Source organism: Urocitellus parryii, chromosome 1, assembly GCF_045843805.1.
Source record: "Urocitellus parryii isolate mUroPar1 chromosome 1, mUroPar1.hap1, whole genome shotgun sequence".
In the NCBI taxonomy this organism is placed as follows: Eukaryota; Metazoa; Chordata; class Mammalia; order Rodentia; family Sciuridae; genus Urocitellus; species Urocitellus parryii.
The window spans coordinates 70,124,850-70,141,600 of NC_135531.1; the positions used below are offsets into that span (position 1 = coordinate 70,124,850).

The 16,751-nt window shown below is 31.3% G+C and overlaps 1 protein-coding gene across 1 annotated transcript in view; it reads left to right on the forward strand.

The window, feature by feature from the left end:
* Positions 1–16,751, forward strand: part of Rasa1 (RAS p21 protein activator 1) — a 102,486-nt gene that overhangs the window by 41,269 nt on the left and 44,466 nt on the right. Inside the window, exons 2-6 of the mRNA XM_026409027.2 lie at positions 3,544–3,696; positions 4,874–5,009; positions 5,620–5,690; positions 10,654–10,771; positions 13,796–13,827. Of these exons, the coding sequence (XP_026264812.2) occupies positions 3,544–3,696; positions 4,874–5,009; positions 5,620–5,690; positions 10,654–10,771; positions 13,796–13,827 (510 nt within the window). The remainder of the gene's footprint in view (positions 1–3,543; positions 3,697–4,873; positions 5,010–5,619; positions 5,691–10,653; positions 10,772–13,795; positions 13,828–16,751) is intronic.

Here is a 16,751-nt window from a genome sequence, read left to right on the forward strand (position 1 = left end):
AAAGTGCTTTTTCTGCTTTAAAAGTAAGTTACAAGGGATTGGGGCTATAGCTCAATGGCAGAGTGCTTGCCTAGCATGTGCGAGGCAATGGGTTTAATCCTTAGCACCATATACAAATAAAATAAAGGTATTCTGTCCACCTACAACTACAAAAAAATAAAAAATAAAAATAAACTTAAAAAAAATAAGAAGTAGTTACAAGTATGTGGGCAGAGGCATTTAAAATATTTTTGTTGCTAGGATTCACCATGATAATTCGAAGTAAACAATAAAATAGTTAAAATTCTCATACTTAATTTTACTTGGTTTTCCCAGATCAGCTAGAGGTTTGTAGTATTAAAATATTTTAGAACTTTCTGAGGAGCCGGTCAATTACATATATTCTAGAAGATGATTGATTGTTGGATAACTTAATTGCAGTTTATTGTCATAATTAAGAATTGACATATTTTACTTTGTTTCTTTAGAGTTACATACTTTTGGCATAAAAGGGAATCAGCAATATTCAGGAAATAAAGTTGTTTAATGTCTGTTTTGAACTAATTACCTATTTTTTAAAAATATTTTTTAATTGCAGATGGACATAATACCTTATCTTATTTATTTATTTTCATGTGGTGCTGAGGATCAAACCCAGTGCCTCACACTTGCCAGGCAAGCACCCTACCACTGAGCCAAGGCCTCATTCCTGATTACCCATTTTAATGCTAAAATGTTGACATACATAAAGGTAAACACTGAAAGCCCAACTTGTGTAATACTCCATGAAATTTTGTATCATCTTATGCTAAATTTACAAAGTGGAGATTAAACAAAATCTTTTAATCTTATTATTTTGCGTAAAACAAAAATAATGGTTTGCTTAAAATTTTCCTTAATTTTTCTTCCTTTGATGTGTAAATCTGCTTTGTGGAATATCTCCATAGCATTAGGTAATGAAAAAAATCTGTATTTTATATTCTAAGAATGTCTCATACTTTCCTAATTAAATAAATTTCTAGCCTGAAATTTCAAACTTCTGTCTTCATATGTCATTAAATTTGAACTCTTGAAAGGGACCTTTAGTGATCTCTAGTTGTTGTCTTCTTACTTGAGCGGGGAGGGGGTACTGGGAATGAACTCAGATGCAATCAACCACTGAGCCTAATCCCCAGCCCTATTTTGTATTTTATTTAGAGACAGGGTCTCACTGAGTTGCTTAGTGCCTTGCTTTTGCTGAGACTGGCTTTGAATTTGTGATCCTGCGCCACTGGGATTACAGGCATGCACCACTGTACCCAGCTAACTTAACTTTTCCTTTTAGATTAAAAAAAGTGATAAAAATGAAACAGCTCTTGAAAGTAAAATTTACTTTGTCAGTCACATTAAAGATAATGAGATATGAGATTGTTTTTTCCCTTCTTACAGTTTATAATTACGTTTTTCTTATTAGGTTATAATGACAGTACGATTGTCTTATTATTTTATTTGCAATTTTATGCACAGGCCTCTAAATAAATAGACTTGTTTTTAGAAGAAAACAAAAAATAATTCTTTTGAGAAATTCTCAATTTTGTGAATTTAAAAAACAAACTAGTCAAGAATAATCTTTCATTGTATCAGGCTTATAAAAATAGAGTAGTATAACATTTTTATTTATCATTCATGTTTTAGTCAGTGTTTTTGCTGCTATGACTAAAAGATCTCATCAGAAAATTGTAGAGGTGGAAAAGTTTATTTGGGAGCTCATGGTTTCAGAGGTCCTGGTCCGCAGACAGTTCCTCCATTCCTCAGAGTTTGAAGTGAGGCAGAACATCATGGTGGAAAAGTGTGGTGGAGGGAATCATCTCACATGATGATTAGGAAGCAGAGAGACTCCACTCAGATACCAAATATATAACCCAAAGGCAGCCCTTAGGGACTCCCCTCTTCCAGCCATGAAGTACAAGTATTCAGTTACTGGTCAAATAATCCCCTCAGGGGATTAATTTAATTTACTAATTGGGTTAAAGCTTTCATATATAACCCAGTCATTTCTTTCTTTAAAAAAATAAAATTAATAAAAATTAATAAAATAATAAAATTAGTTCTAGATGGACAGAATGCCTTTATTTGTTTACTTTTATGTGTTGCTGAGTATTGATCCCAGTGCCACACATGTACGAGGCAAGTACTCTGCCACTGAGCTACAGCCCCAGCCCCTATCATTTCTTCTTTCAACTTTCTTGCATTGTCTCACCTATGAGGTTTTGGGGGACACCTCACTTGCAACCATAACAATTCACTTGTATATTTTTGGTTTTTTTTCTGAATAGTTTAAGTGAGACTACCAATACGTAAGAATAAGTTTAGCACATAAAAAAAATGTAAGAATATTTTATATTTACTTTATAGGTTTACTTTCTCATGCCCATATAATAGTTCTCTTTCTAAGTATGTTTCTGTTTATATTGATTCATGAGGCTTTATAAGTATAGATTGAAAGCGTGGATGGTCTAGTTTTAGGTAGTTATTTAAGCAGAATATCTGATAGCTTAAAGGGACAAAGGAGCTATTTATTCCCCACATTTTATTTTTTATTTTTATAAACTTAGGAAGTTCAAATATGTGGTCATGGAGTAGATCATGTTAGAATCAAGGGGGAATGATCAGCTTTATTTAGAAATAAGAAATTATTAAAGCAGCATCCTGGCTGTGGTGGTGTACCTCTATAATAATTCCAGGGACTCCAGAGGTGGAGAGGAGGATGTCAGGTTCCACAGGCCAGCCTCAGCAATTTAGCAATGCCCTTGAGCAACTGGGTGAGACCCTATCTCAAACTAAAGAATAAAAAGGGATGAGGATGTAGTTCAGTGGTAAAGCATCCTAGGGTTCAGTCCTCAGCTTTAAAAGAAGGAAGAAAAGAAAAGAGGGAAAAAATAAAAGAAGAAAGAGAAAAAAAAAGAAAAGGAGATAAAACAAAGGAACTGCAGCCTTCAGACAGCATAATGCTTTTTTCCTGTCACAGGGCACAGACACTTAATTAAAACAGTTTATTTTCTCATAGGTTCCTGTGCCTTGTTAATGTCAAGTATTGGTTCCTTAATGCATAGATTAGTTGTACATAAATAATTTCCATTTATCCATCTTTTATTTTTCTAATTGATTCCAGTAGTGTTTGTAATTTGAATAGATGAACGTGGAGGTTGGAAGATGGGTAAAAATAGAAGAATTTTTCAGTTATTTTTTTTAATTGTTTATGGACCTTTATTTATTTATTTATATGTGGTGCTGATTGAGAATTGAACCCAGTATCTCAAACGTGTTAGGCAAGCTCTACCACTGAGCCACAACCCCAGCCCGAGAAGAGGTTTGTGTATGATTGGACCTGAGTTTATAGAACAAACTTAAAAGTGAGTAAGTGCATATATTTAGAGAAACTGAGAAAAGGTAAACAACTGGCTCAGAGTAAAATATAAATGTTTTAAGTTACATGTAGATATTTAAAATTTGTGATATGTTTTTCAGCCAACTTAGTAATTTTATGGTTGCTGTTTTTATTCTCTTTTATCTTTTTTGCTCTAGGTGGTATCATGGAAAACTTGATAGAACTATAGCAGAAGAACGCCTCAGGCAGGCAGGGAAGTCTGGCAGCTACCTTATAAGAGAGAGTGATCGGAGGCCAGGATCCTTTGTACTTTCATTTCTTAGCCAGACAAATGTTGTCAACCATTTTAGGTAAGTCTTTATTCCTATTGTGAGGTTGCATAGTATAGTTATTTTGATGCAGTATTCATAAATATGACTGCTTATGAAAATGTGAATGACCCAGTGATATTTAAGTAATAGAGGAGAAAACTTATTCTCAATTAAATGATTTAATCAGTAGTTTAGAATAGGCATTGTTTATATTTTTTGCTTAAAAACATGATTATTGATCATTACTGTACTAATCCCCAAATATACTTACCACTTTTAAAGTACAAAGAATTAAAAATAAACTCTGAAAAAAATTTAAAGCTGAAATAAAAGAAATGTGTACGTTTAAGACTACAGAGTAACAAAGCACCAGAAACACTACTTAAAAACAAGATTAGCTTCAATGTTCTGAAATTCTGTAGACATTTGCTTTAGTGAAACAGGTATATGTTTTTTCAAGTACAGATACCAAAATATGTGTATAAAAATATATTTACATATATTATTCTATTTAATTTGTGTGGGAGAAATTGAAAAAAATCATCTATTGCCAATAATGTTAACTTATAAAATATTCATGTATCTTTGATGTTTAGATTTTAAAATAAGCTTTAAGAGTATTATCATACTTCTTACGTAATATTTACATAAAGTATAATTTTACACAATTTAATAGTAATCTAATTTAATATTTGATAGTATAATAATTTCTTAGGTAAAATTATATTTCTATATAAATTTCAAGATATCTTTGAGTGAATTTTGGGTAGAGAAAATTTACTAAAATTGCTAACTCAATCTTAAATATGGAAAATGAAGGGGAGATAGCAGAGAATGAATTTTTAAATACTTGATTGAATTATGTAATTGAAGTTTTTAAGTCTGATATGTATTTCATATCATATGCTTCTATATGTATATATGTTTTTTTAAAAAAATAACCCCAAGTAATTTGCCTGTGGTTAAGATATTAGCAAATGATATTTTTAAAGCAGGGATATACTTAAAAGAATATGAAATTTATAGTTTGATAATTTCTTTGTTAAATTTGGTCTTACAAATTGACTATAGAGGTTGGAGTTATAGCTCAGTGGTACAGTGCTTGCCTGGAATGTGCTAGGACCTAGGTTTCATCCCCAGAACCACAAAAAAAAAAAAAAAAAAAAAATGGCTGTAAAGATTATTGTTATACTGTATTTTTTTCCTGTCCAAACAGGATTATTGCTATGTGTGGCGATTACTACATTGGTGGAAGACGTTTTTCTTCACTGTCAGACCTAATAGGTTATTATAGTCACGTTTCTTGTTTGCTTAAAGGAGAAAAACTACTTTATCCAGTTGCACCACCAGAGGCGAGTAGAACTTGACTAAAATATCTTTGAAACTTAATTATTTCACTGTAATATGGATTTTACCCATTTAGTTTATGATATTTATTATTCAAGAAGTATTTGTTATTAAATTTTAATTTTGGTTATAATGTCAGAACAACACTAATAACTTCTTTTAAAAAGTATTTTTTCTTTAATTTTGTATTTAGGTAATACATTTAAAAAAATTATATTCATAGCTTCACAAATATTTTTTGAATATATTTGGAGTAATTATGATTTCATAGTGCTAACTGGGAAATGGCTGCAAAAGTTGGCTTCTACATCATGGCAGAAAGGAAATTTATATGTTGCATGTAGATTACTTAAAATTAAAAAAATCATTTTTATTACCTGATAAAACACATATTGATTAGACTTTTGAAGGAATTTCTATAAAAACATAAAAATAAGAGGATCAAACACTTTTAAGCTTTGAGTATTTAGTCAGTAAAAATTAAGTTGAATGATACTAGGGAGTATAAAACGTGGACTTTATTGGCTATAACTTTGTTTGGACATACCTCTTTGACTTTGAAGGATAGATGATTTGTCATTTTTAAATCTTGATTTTTTTTTTAATAATTTCTAGCCAGTAGAAGATAGAAGGCGTGTGCGAGCCATTCTGCCTTATACAAAAGTACCAGACACTGATGAAATAAGGTATTTTATAATGTTTCTCATGTAGTAGGCACCAGAAACAGGCATTTCAATGAGCTTGGAATTGAAGATTTGTTGCTCTTAGACTAGGAAAGGTTTGGAATTTGAGGGAATAGCATATAAAAAGGTAAAACTGCCAATATTTGGGGGTTAGTTGTTTCATACTACTGGTTTGGCTTATCAGACTGAAAATTTGAATCTGGCTAGCCACAGTGAAAATGACAGGGGAAAGAACAGCTTTTATTACACCCTATCTCTGACAGAGTAAGGAGAGTTCTCTTATAATACATACTCTGTTTTAATTTTTATTACACCATGACATTTATGCCTCAGCTACAAATGAAATTATAATGATAATTAAGCTTCTATATTATGTAATGAGTGAATAATTTTAAATGTTAAGAATGTTATAGAACTATAGACCATGATAGTTTTCTATTTTTATTATTTTATATAATTTAGTTCATTCTATAATTTAATAACCAAATTATCATTGTCATTTTATAAGCTGTTTAACTCTTCAGTAGAAACTTTGTTTTTTACCTATAAGTTGTTACGACTATTTCTGAATTATTATTGATTCTGAGTAGTTTCTCTTTGAAATCAGTAGCAGCTAAGATGGACTAAGATGGACTGCTTAGGTTACAGATTTCACAATTCAATCATTTCACTTCTAAACATTTCTGTATTAACACAGATTTTGAGGGACACCTCATATCCAATTCATAATACTCCACTCCTACCCCTCTAAAAGTTCACATTTACCTCACAATGCAAAATGCATTTAATTCTTCTTCAAGAGTCCCAAGGTCTGAACAGTCCCAAGTTTGCCCACAAAGTCCAAGTCCAAAGTCTCCTTTGAGATTCACAGCAAACTTTTGGATGTGAGTCCTGTAAGAATCAAAAGCAACTTACATATATCCAATATATAATGATATAGAGTAAACATTCCTAGTCCAAAAGGAAGGAGTAGGGGCATAGAAAGAAGGGATTGGACCAAAATACAACTGGGCAAACATGTCCTGTAACTCTAGGACATGTGGTGGCAAGATGTCCTCTGAAATAGGCTTGGATAACCCTACTACTTTGACCTCTCTGGTTGCAATGCAATGCCCATGGGCTGACTTTTAGCCTGGGCCACTCTATAGCCAGTAATTTTCCTTAGCAGCTAGTCCACACTACTGACACCTCACTGCCAGTATGCCCCCAAAGGATTCATCTTTCCTGTGGCCTCTTTTCTTCTTCTGCATCCTGGCTGTCATGAGGAAAGTAACTTCCCTCTGCTACATCCTTCCACCATGTTCTCACCTTAGGCCCAGAGAAATGGACTTGTTTGGCTATGGAGGAAATCTTTGAAACCAAGAGCCAAAATGAATTTTTTCCTTCTCTAAGTTGTTTTTATCAGGTATTTTGGTTACAACGATGCAAAGATGATTAACACAATATCATTATTTGTAACACATCTAAAGTATGCGTTTTTACTGTAGACTACCCAAATAAGCCAAAATAATTTGATTTTTATATGCAATGTCTTTGTTTATTTTTTTGAACTACATAATTTTCAAATATTATTTTGTATAATAAAAAGTGAAGTTCTAAATTTAAGTAAAGAAAATATGTTACAAATTAAAAAATAAGAAATCAATAGCAGCATTTAAAATGTAGTGAAAACTTTGTGGTACTAAAAATTTCTGGAAAGACAGTATTAAAAAATGAGATTCAAGAATCTCAGTCTCAAAGTAGGAATTCCATTTTTATGTGATTATCTTCAAAATAATGGCTTCTTTTTAAGTTACTGTTGACATATGTTTATTTGTGATCTTTGTCTGAAAGGCCAGTTAAAAAAAAAAAAAAGAGGGAGAGAAAGGAACCAGTGCTTTTAATAAAGGAGAACTGAGCTGAAGTACAAACTAAGGAGTTTTAGAAAATTTGTCAGTTTCCAGTGGGATTATGTAGCAAGTTCTCAAGATATATTCTGCATAACTCAGAGGATCCTTGATACCCATTCAGGTCCATGTATTTAGCTGCAGTTCTCCAGAAAAGATTTATTTGATGAATTGGCTCATACAATTATGGAAGTTCTGTGATCTGCCATATGCAAGCTAGAGAGCCGGCCGGGGAAGCAGTGGGATAATTTATTTATTCCATGTCCAAAGGCCTGAGAACCTAGAGTCAGTGGAAATCTCAGTCTAGGGAAGGAGAAGATGACAGGAAATGTCCCAAATTAACCAGTGAGGCAGAAAAAAAAAAAAAAAAGGCGAATTCCTTTTTCTTTCATGGTGTTGTTTTTTTCCCCCTTCCTATTCAGACACTTAAAAGGATTATAATGATGCCCACCCACTTGGAGGGTAGTCCACTAAATCAAATACTAATTTTATTCAGATGCCCTCACAGACAAATTCAGAAATAATTTTTAATCTGGGTTTCCTGTGGCCCAAAGGATTTTATACATAAAGTTAATATTTTGTTTTAATTTTTTTGGTACCAGGAATTGAATCCAGGGGGACTCAACTACTGAGCCCTTTTGTTTTTAATTTTGAGGCAGGGTCTGATTAACTTGTTGAGGCTGGCCTTGAATTTGTGATCCTTCTTCCTCAGCTTCCTGAATTGCTAGAATTATAAGGGTGTCCGTCATGCCAGGCTATGATCAATGTCTGATGTTAGAAAACTATGCATAGGTAAAAGATCCAAACAAAGTACAAAGTAGAACAGTGGATGTTACCAGAAGGCATATAGAAAGTTTCTTGACACATAGTTTTAGTTTCCATATTATGCAGCTTATCCTCAAGAAGGTACCGATTCTTGAGTTTTGGGTATAGTATCATAGAATATCTATAATTATCAGAAAATGCTATTGAAACTAACAGTTCATAGCTACATATTTGTATGAACTTATATTTTCTTCATATACCTCAAGCAAAAAATCATGTAGCAATAGATTACAGAAACAGATTTGAGTATCTATCAGTTTTCAGTTAGATCAGACATTAAGAAATTTGCAAAAATGTCAAACACTGATGTTCCCACCAAACCCTCAAAAGTTAAAATTTTTTAATTTTTTAATGTAATGGGATATATTAATTTCATTAAAGGAATTAGTAAGCTGGGCATATGTGGCACATACCTGAAATCCCAGTGACTTGGGAGGCTGAGGCAAGAGGATCAGCTGTTCAAGTCCAGTGGTAGTAGCTTGGTGAGGCTATAAGCAACTTAAGGAGACCCTATCTCAAAACAAAAATAAAAATGACTGGGATTATAGTTCAGTGGTAAAGTGCCCCTGGGTTCAATTCCCCTGTACCAAAAAAAAAAAAAAAAAAGAATTGATAAATACTTAAAAAGACCTATGTTTTAAATTTTAATATGGTAAATATCAATAGATATTAATAATGATACAGTTGTAATAAAAATATAATTCATATACATAAATGTCATCTAGGAGTGTAACAGGGTCCTGGAGATGACAAACAAACAACAAAAGGAACTACTGCTCTAGGGAAATAGGAATTTAATTAGAGAGGGAATGTATAAATTTTAATTTGATGATATAAATTCTTATGAAGTCATAATTGTAATTTTTAGCTTTATGCATACCTTTGAATTTATTTTTGAAATAAAAACATCTGAAAATGAGATTTAATGAAATACTTTAGCTTATTTTTTGGGGGGGGCAAAGCAAAATAATATAGAATGAATTTTAGGTTTGTACAAGTAAGCTTTTGCTTAAAATTTTTTTTTTATTCCATAAAAAGTTTACATAGCAGCAATAATAACTGAAACTTAAAAATCAAAAAATACTCTTATGACTGCTTTAAGCCAAGAAATGAAATTTGCCATATTTTGGTTTTTGGTTCTTGTCCATATGCCCTTTTGATTTTCTTTTCCAATTGTTTTTTCTTTTCTTTTTTTTTGATACTGAAAAATGAACCCAGGAAAGTTCTAACAATTAGCTACATCCCCAACTCTTTTTACCTAGACAGGGTCATGCTAAATTGCCTATGCTGGCCTTGAACTTGGTGATCCTCTGCCTCAGTCTCCTAGATAGCTCAGATTACAGTGAAGTGCTACCATACCTAGTTTTTGTTTTTTGTTTGTTTGTTGTGATGCTGGGGAGTGAAGCCAAGGCCCCAAACATGAGTAATGTATCATTGTACTACATTCCCAGTAGTTTTTTTTTTAAGTTTCGTCAAATGTTTAATGTTCATTTAAACCCAGAATTTTCGTTTATTTTTTTCTTTCAATTTTTATGTTTTTAAAAACACTTTTATGGAGAATTACAGTTGTAGACTTCATTGTGATATGTCTCTACTTTGTTTTTTCCCTCACATTTTTTATTGGTGCACTATAGTTGTACATAATGATGGGATTTGTTGTTATATATTTGTACACAATTCATCAGAATTTTCTTTAATGTGCTTATTTAGGTGGTTCTGTAAAGGAATAATTTATTTGGCACTAATGTTTTGTCTAGAAAAGTATTGATTGATATGAGCATCTACATAATAAAAGCTAGTTTATCTAATATTTTTCTGAAGTAACTATTTCTCATATATGTATTATGTATTGATTATATTTATTTTGTGTTTACTTGTATATCTAATCTACTTCTGAAAGCATAATAACATTGAAACCTAAATTTTTAAATTTGATTATCTTGGAATTACACCCCAAAACATGCAGAATATGTAATCAGTGACTGTTTACAAATAGTGATTTTAATTTGAATTTCATAATAACCCATAGTGTAGGTAATATTATTAAACCCATTTTATACATGAGGAAATTAAGATTCAGATTATTAAGAGTCTTCAGGTTATAGATGACAGAAGCAGAACAAAAATCCAGGATATTTGACTCAAATCCTTTACATTTTTCTAACATCATACTGTTTCTGTGTTGTGGTATATAAATATTCAAATGTGTATGTTTAAAATTTTTAACTTTAATAAATTTACAATTGGCATTTTAGTTTCTTAAAAGGAGATATGTTCATAGTTCATAATGAATTAGAAGATGGATGGATGTGGGTTACAAATCTAAGAACGGATGAACAAGGCCTTATTGTTGAAGATCTAGTAGAAGAGGTGGTAAGTTTTTTTTTTTTCTTTTTAAATTCTGAACTCCACATTCCAAACATTTCATTAAAACTTGGTAATTACCTAAGGATTAAGTTCTTTTTTGAAAGATTTTTTAAATATATGCATATATATAGAAGGAGTTTTTCATTAAAATGTATTTACTCTTAGTAAACTACTTGTTTAAAAAAACAAGCTAAAATATCATAATATGTAGCTGCTGGTTTTCAGAAAGCTTTCATGATTTTATGAATTAAAAATGTTAATATTTGTGCTTATTTTGATCCATCTTTTGCCCTCCTAGGCTTCCTTATAAATGAAATTGTCTAAACTAATTAATGGAATCCCTAATGGTTACACATATTTAGTTTCAGATTGTTTTATTTTCCAAATGTACAATTTAACCTTGGAGAAATTCTCTTATATTACACATTTATTATCTCCTGATTTTATATTTTGAATATTCCCCTTGTTTTATTGTCATAATATTTTGTTAGTCATGTTAGCATACAGTAAAAATTATCCTATATGTCCATTTTAAGATAGGATTCAGCTGTATTTGTACTTCAGAGACTGTATTTAATACCACTGAAATACTTTAAACATTATGTTATAGTTTTGAAATTCACTCTTACCTCTCATATTTGTCTAGAGAGAAGGGATGGCTTTCTGTGATCTTTTATAACCCTCAGAGCTCCTGTTCTTAAATTATGCCACAGGCCTGATAATGTACTGAAACCTATGCTTTTGATTATTGCTTCAGGAAGATGTCAGTAAAATATACTTTGCTACTATTTTTCTGCCTATTCTAGCAAATATGTCTTAGTTCACAGAAGTAAAATATACTGAGGAAAGGTGGAAGGAATTGAAATGGTATGATATATAACACACTTGTTACTTAGTGAAAGAGTTGGAACCCCAAGAATAGTATTCTGTATTCTACAGTAGTTATTCATTCTGCATAGGTGAGAAATGTTGAATCTGAAGCATTTTTCTGTCTGTGCTGGTTTTCTTATACAATTTCTTTGAATTTTTACATTATGATTCCTTTTCCCTGTTACCACCTCTTCCCTATTCTGATAATTTAAAGGAATTAAAGTATAGTTGAACTTTTCCTGAACTTTTAAAATTCTGGATCAAATTTAGCAAGATAAACTTTAATAACGATAAGTGAAAGTTATCTATTTTTGCAGAAAAATAATAAATAGCCTCGTCTGAGATAAACGGTCCATAAATACATTCCTTACATAAATATAAGGAATGAAAAAGAAAAACAATTCATTGTGAGTAAATAGTGTGATGTGGCTCTTAAAAATGAATATAGTCCTCTTTTGAATTAAGAGTGGAATAATTCCAGGTTAAACTTCTGAACAATTTTTATTCAGATATTTAGAATAATTTTCACAATGGGCTTTACTAGAAGTTAGTGAATTCCTTGTAGATTAGAAAGCTATTTGTACATTGTCTAGACAACAAAGATGTTTCAGGCATTTGTTTAGTAGCTAGATTGAAGAAATTTCCCTTTCTAGAATTCTAATTACTGTTCTTCAAGCATATTTATGCTATTATGTCTTAATTCTAGAATGTATGTGGAATTTTGTTCTCATTTGCTGATACATCCCTATTGCCTAGATTAGTATCTGGTATTAGTAGCCATTGAGTAAATCTTTGTTGAGTAATGAATGTTCCTATGCTTATATATTTCACTCTTCCTTGACATTCTGCCATTATAGATTGCCTTGTAAAATGTGATTCATCTTCATCAGCTAAGTTCAGATGTCCCTCCTTCTTTCATAGAGATTTTATGACTTCCTAGATTCTTTTGAGACTAAATTGTTTCCTCCTGTGTTTCCATAGCACTGTGTTAGTTCTGTATTCTATTAACCTGTATTTAATTAATTTATTGTGTAAACCTCTTCTAAAAGAGGTCAGTGATGATGCTGTTCATTCGTACAGTTTTTTTTAGCATACTGCTTTACATATAGCTAGCATTCATTAAGTGATTTTATTCTATTTAGGTATTTAATGAGTGAAAATCAATTGAAAGACACAAATCCATGTATAGTTAGACCATTTTTCTATTTTTTCCTTTATTATTTATTCATTGGCAACTCAGTGCCAGGTACTTTAGGTACTAAGACTATAGTTTAATAGATTTGCAGTGAAAACTGTGTAGTGGCCTTGTGCTGGTGCTTATGGTGGTAGTGGTGGTAATGATGATGAGAACATAGAAATTTAGGACTTGAGGTGCTTATAGCCTTTATTATGGAATGAATAACAGTAGGTGTGTCTTAGAAAACTGACATATAGAATAAAATAAGTTTCAAAAGATGGTAAAAGGAGAATGTCTTTTGAATTCAAAGCAAAAGTTGATATTCACTTTTTAGGGTCTCAGAATGTTTCCTCAAGGAGGTAGCATTTGAGATAAACCCTGCATGGATGGTTTAGGTTTTATCTAAGAGGCAGGTGGTGAGTGGAAAGGACATTCTAAGAACAACAATGACAATAACAACAAAAAAGCCTCAGTGGTGAGAAAATGTAGGTTAACAAATGGATATTTTAGGCGTGATAGTGGTATAGATACCTAGAGAATTGGTTGTATGAGACAGGAGAAGTGTACTTGAGTGAGGTTTGTGGTACAGAATGAAGTATTTGTAGACTGGAAAAAGGAATTAAATATTTGCTTTTAAAAATTTGTTTTATTTGGTTTGGTTGTCTTAATGCAGAACAAAGCTACAATTGAAACTGATTCAGATTAGAGTGGTGTTGTGGGATATGGAGGTAATTGTACTGTGTAGTTGAGCTATAGAAGTAGTTTGATAAAGGGGAAAAAGAGGAATTAGACAAATGGCAACATGATGAGAAGTGTACGCCAGAGAGTTCTGGGGAGAGAATTCTTGATAAGTCTTTTCTCATATACACATAAATATGAAGAGCATTGTGGAGATGTGTTTGAAGATATGATTTTTATGAATTTTTTGAAAAGTAGATTAATAGTTAATTATATAAAATACTGTTTTAATGTCTTCCCTTTAGGGCCGGGAAGAAGATCCACATGAAGGCAAAATGTGAGTTTTTGTTAATTATTAAAAGAAAAAAATATATTGTAAAGCTACTAATTGGAAAATTGCCAAAAAATATTTTAAAAGCCAAATATTTAAAAGTCAAAAGAATGACTTATACTTTCTTTTTTTTTGCTCAGAGAACTAATTTATAAACACTTTTCTTAAGGACCTAGTGTTAAAGTCTTATTTTTAAATAAATGGTGGCCAGTTACCTATGTATTATTCTTATATCATGAAACTAATGACTTTCGGGTAAATATTACATTAATAACATTAGTGAATGTCATAATTCCTCTTAATTTTCTTACTGATTCTCATACTATTTCTTGTTTTTGTGGCCACACCTTTTATTGTTTTTTTTGGTTCAAGTTCTTTTTCTTTTTGCCAGAGAACTTTACCCTGAGATCAGAGTTCTACATAATTTTAGTAAGATTAAGAAAGGATTTTCTTTTCATAACTGTTTTAGACTGATTTTATGTATATGAGTTTTCTTTATAAGATTTTAATATTAATCACAATTCTGTCTTGTTTGTATTGTTTTAATATACTGCTAATCTTCTAATACCTTTTTAGAAGATTTTTTCCCTTCATAACCATCCTATTAGCATTTATGGATAGAATTTAAAGCTTGCCTCAACTATTTGCTTTTTCTATTCTCTAACCATTTTTTAATACACTAAACTGAATATGTTCTGTTACCTTACTTAGTTTCCTGCTCTTCCTTAAGTAGAATATATGAAATATTTTCTGTTTTTATTTTTCCTATTGTTGTTTATAGCTACAAAAGGAACTGCATTACTGAGACTAGTTGAATATGTTATTTTGAAGTCTCTTCCCTACCTATTATTAGAAGTTATAAATTCTAATGCTTGGAGGAGTTAGATAATGTAAGCAAATGAAGTTTGGGAGACATACACACACACACACACACACACACACACACACACCATTTGTCTCCATACACAATAATCATAATTTTTATTATTTTCCCTCTTTGATACAGATCAAGGTACATAGAAACTGTTCCCCTCTTGTCAAAAAACAACAGTTTAAGAGTGATGATAAATGGCATCTGACCCTTACTCTTGGTATTAAGATTGTGGGAGATTGAAAACTAGAAAGTTGTTGCCTATTGTAATGTGATCTATCTAATTGATGTGTTCAAGAGTATGAGTCTAGAATGAAATCCTCCCGATTTTTAAGAGGCACTATAAACATACATTTTTATCTGTACTTTAAAAATAGTGTAGATTTAGTTTTAAAAATATAGGTCAAATGCTATAAATATTTGAAGCCACATCCAATTTTCCCATGGTGTCCAAGTGTGATTCTTTATTAAGTGGGTAGTCTTTTTTAAAGTAGTCTCTCATTTTTAAAGATTTCATAATTTCTTACTTACTGGGTATTTAGCACATGCTAAATTTGTAGTGTTGATTTATTTTATGTGTATTCACATCCTGTAATTTCTTAGGACAAAGACTGTGGCAGTAAAGTATCTTAAATCCTTTAAATATCATTTGTAATACCGAGTCCCCTTTGAGATTAAATAGATGGCATAACTTTGGCTGAGTTTCTTTACAGCTCCCTGATTCCATGATGTAGATACCAAGTTCTGATGATTTTACCTCCTAAAATATTTCTTAAATGTGTGTCTTCTTCTTAATATTAAGTAATTATATTCAGCAGGCCCTTTCTTCTCTTATTAGTACCTGATACTGCAGTATCCCTCAAGTTTGTCTCCTGAGTCTTTTAGATTGCTCAGATTCTCTCTTCCAATAGCCAGAATGTTTTACCTAAAAATACATGATCTGATGGTATCACTTTCTCACCTGAAATTAACTAATTTTTCACCATATTTACCTTGGCAGAGCCTACAAAGACCATCTGTGATCTACCTACTGTGTCTTTTACTAGTGTTATCACTTGTCATTTCTAGTTTTATACTCTGTAGTTTATAGGTCTTCAAATGCATAATCCTGTTTTTCCTCCTTTATGCCTTTGCTTAATCTGCTTTGTAGGCCAGTATTTTTCTTCATTCATTATGCATTTATTGATATATGTCTTTACTGAATGATTTGGTATTCCTTCATTGTTAACTCTTATACACAGTTAAGAATTGGTGCCTTTCTCTTTTGTTCCCAAACTACCCTCAGAACATACCAATCACTGCACTTGATATATTTTGAACATTGTTTTATTTTTTCTTTTTTTTTTCTAAGTAGAATGGGGATCTCTTAAGAGCAAGTACTTATCTTTATCATTTGTGTAAACCATGTACGTGCTTGAATTATATGAATTTTATATAAGAATAACTTCAGATACTGTCATTTGGGCTTTAGGATATTTTGTTCATCTCTAAATCCCATGTATTGCTTTTTCATCCTCTTCTCTTTGAATTTTCTTCTTTTACTAGCTATGCAAATATAGGACTGACCTTGGAGGTCATCTAGTTGATATTCCCTTAGAATAGGGAAGTCATGCTGTAACATTTGTAGCAAATGGTCATTTAATTTATACGTGAAAGCAATATGGAACTTCTACCTTTTAAGGCAGTTCGGAGTACTTTAGTCGTTGTATTTATGCTATTCATTATTCATAATGCCATTTATAATAATTTCTAGAGGCTTAATTTCGGAATATAAAATATAAAATACTTTACCAATCTAGTTTAATAAGCTATTAACTCACATAAAATTAGGAACACTGTGTCCTTTTCTTTTAGTACTTAATGTTGGTATTCACATGTTATCATCATCCAATCTTATTTACTGGCTTTCACTAAAGTATGCATCAACATTTTCATTTTATTGGAAGAGAGAGATTATTAAATTATAGGTAAATTTATTATGAGAGAAATATAAGAAAAATTAATTCATTAAGTATTTTTTCTGGAGCAGTTCTAGGGTGGGCTCTACCTGTACTATCCT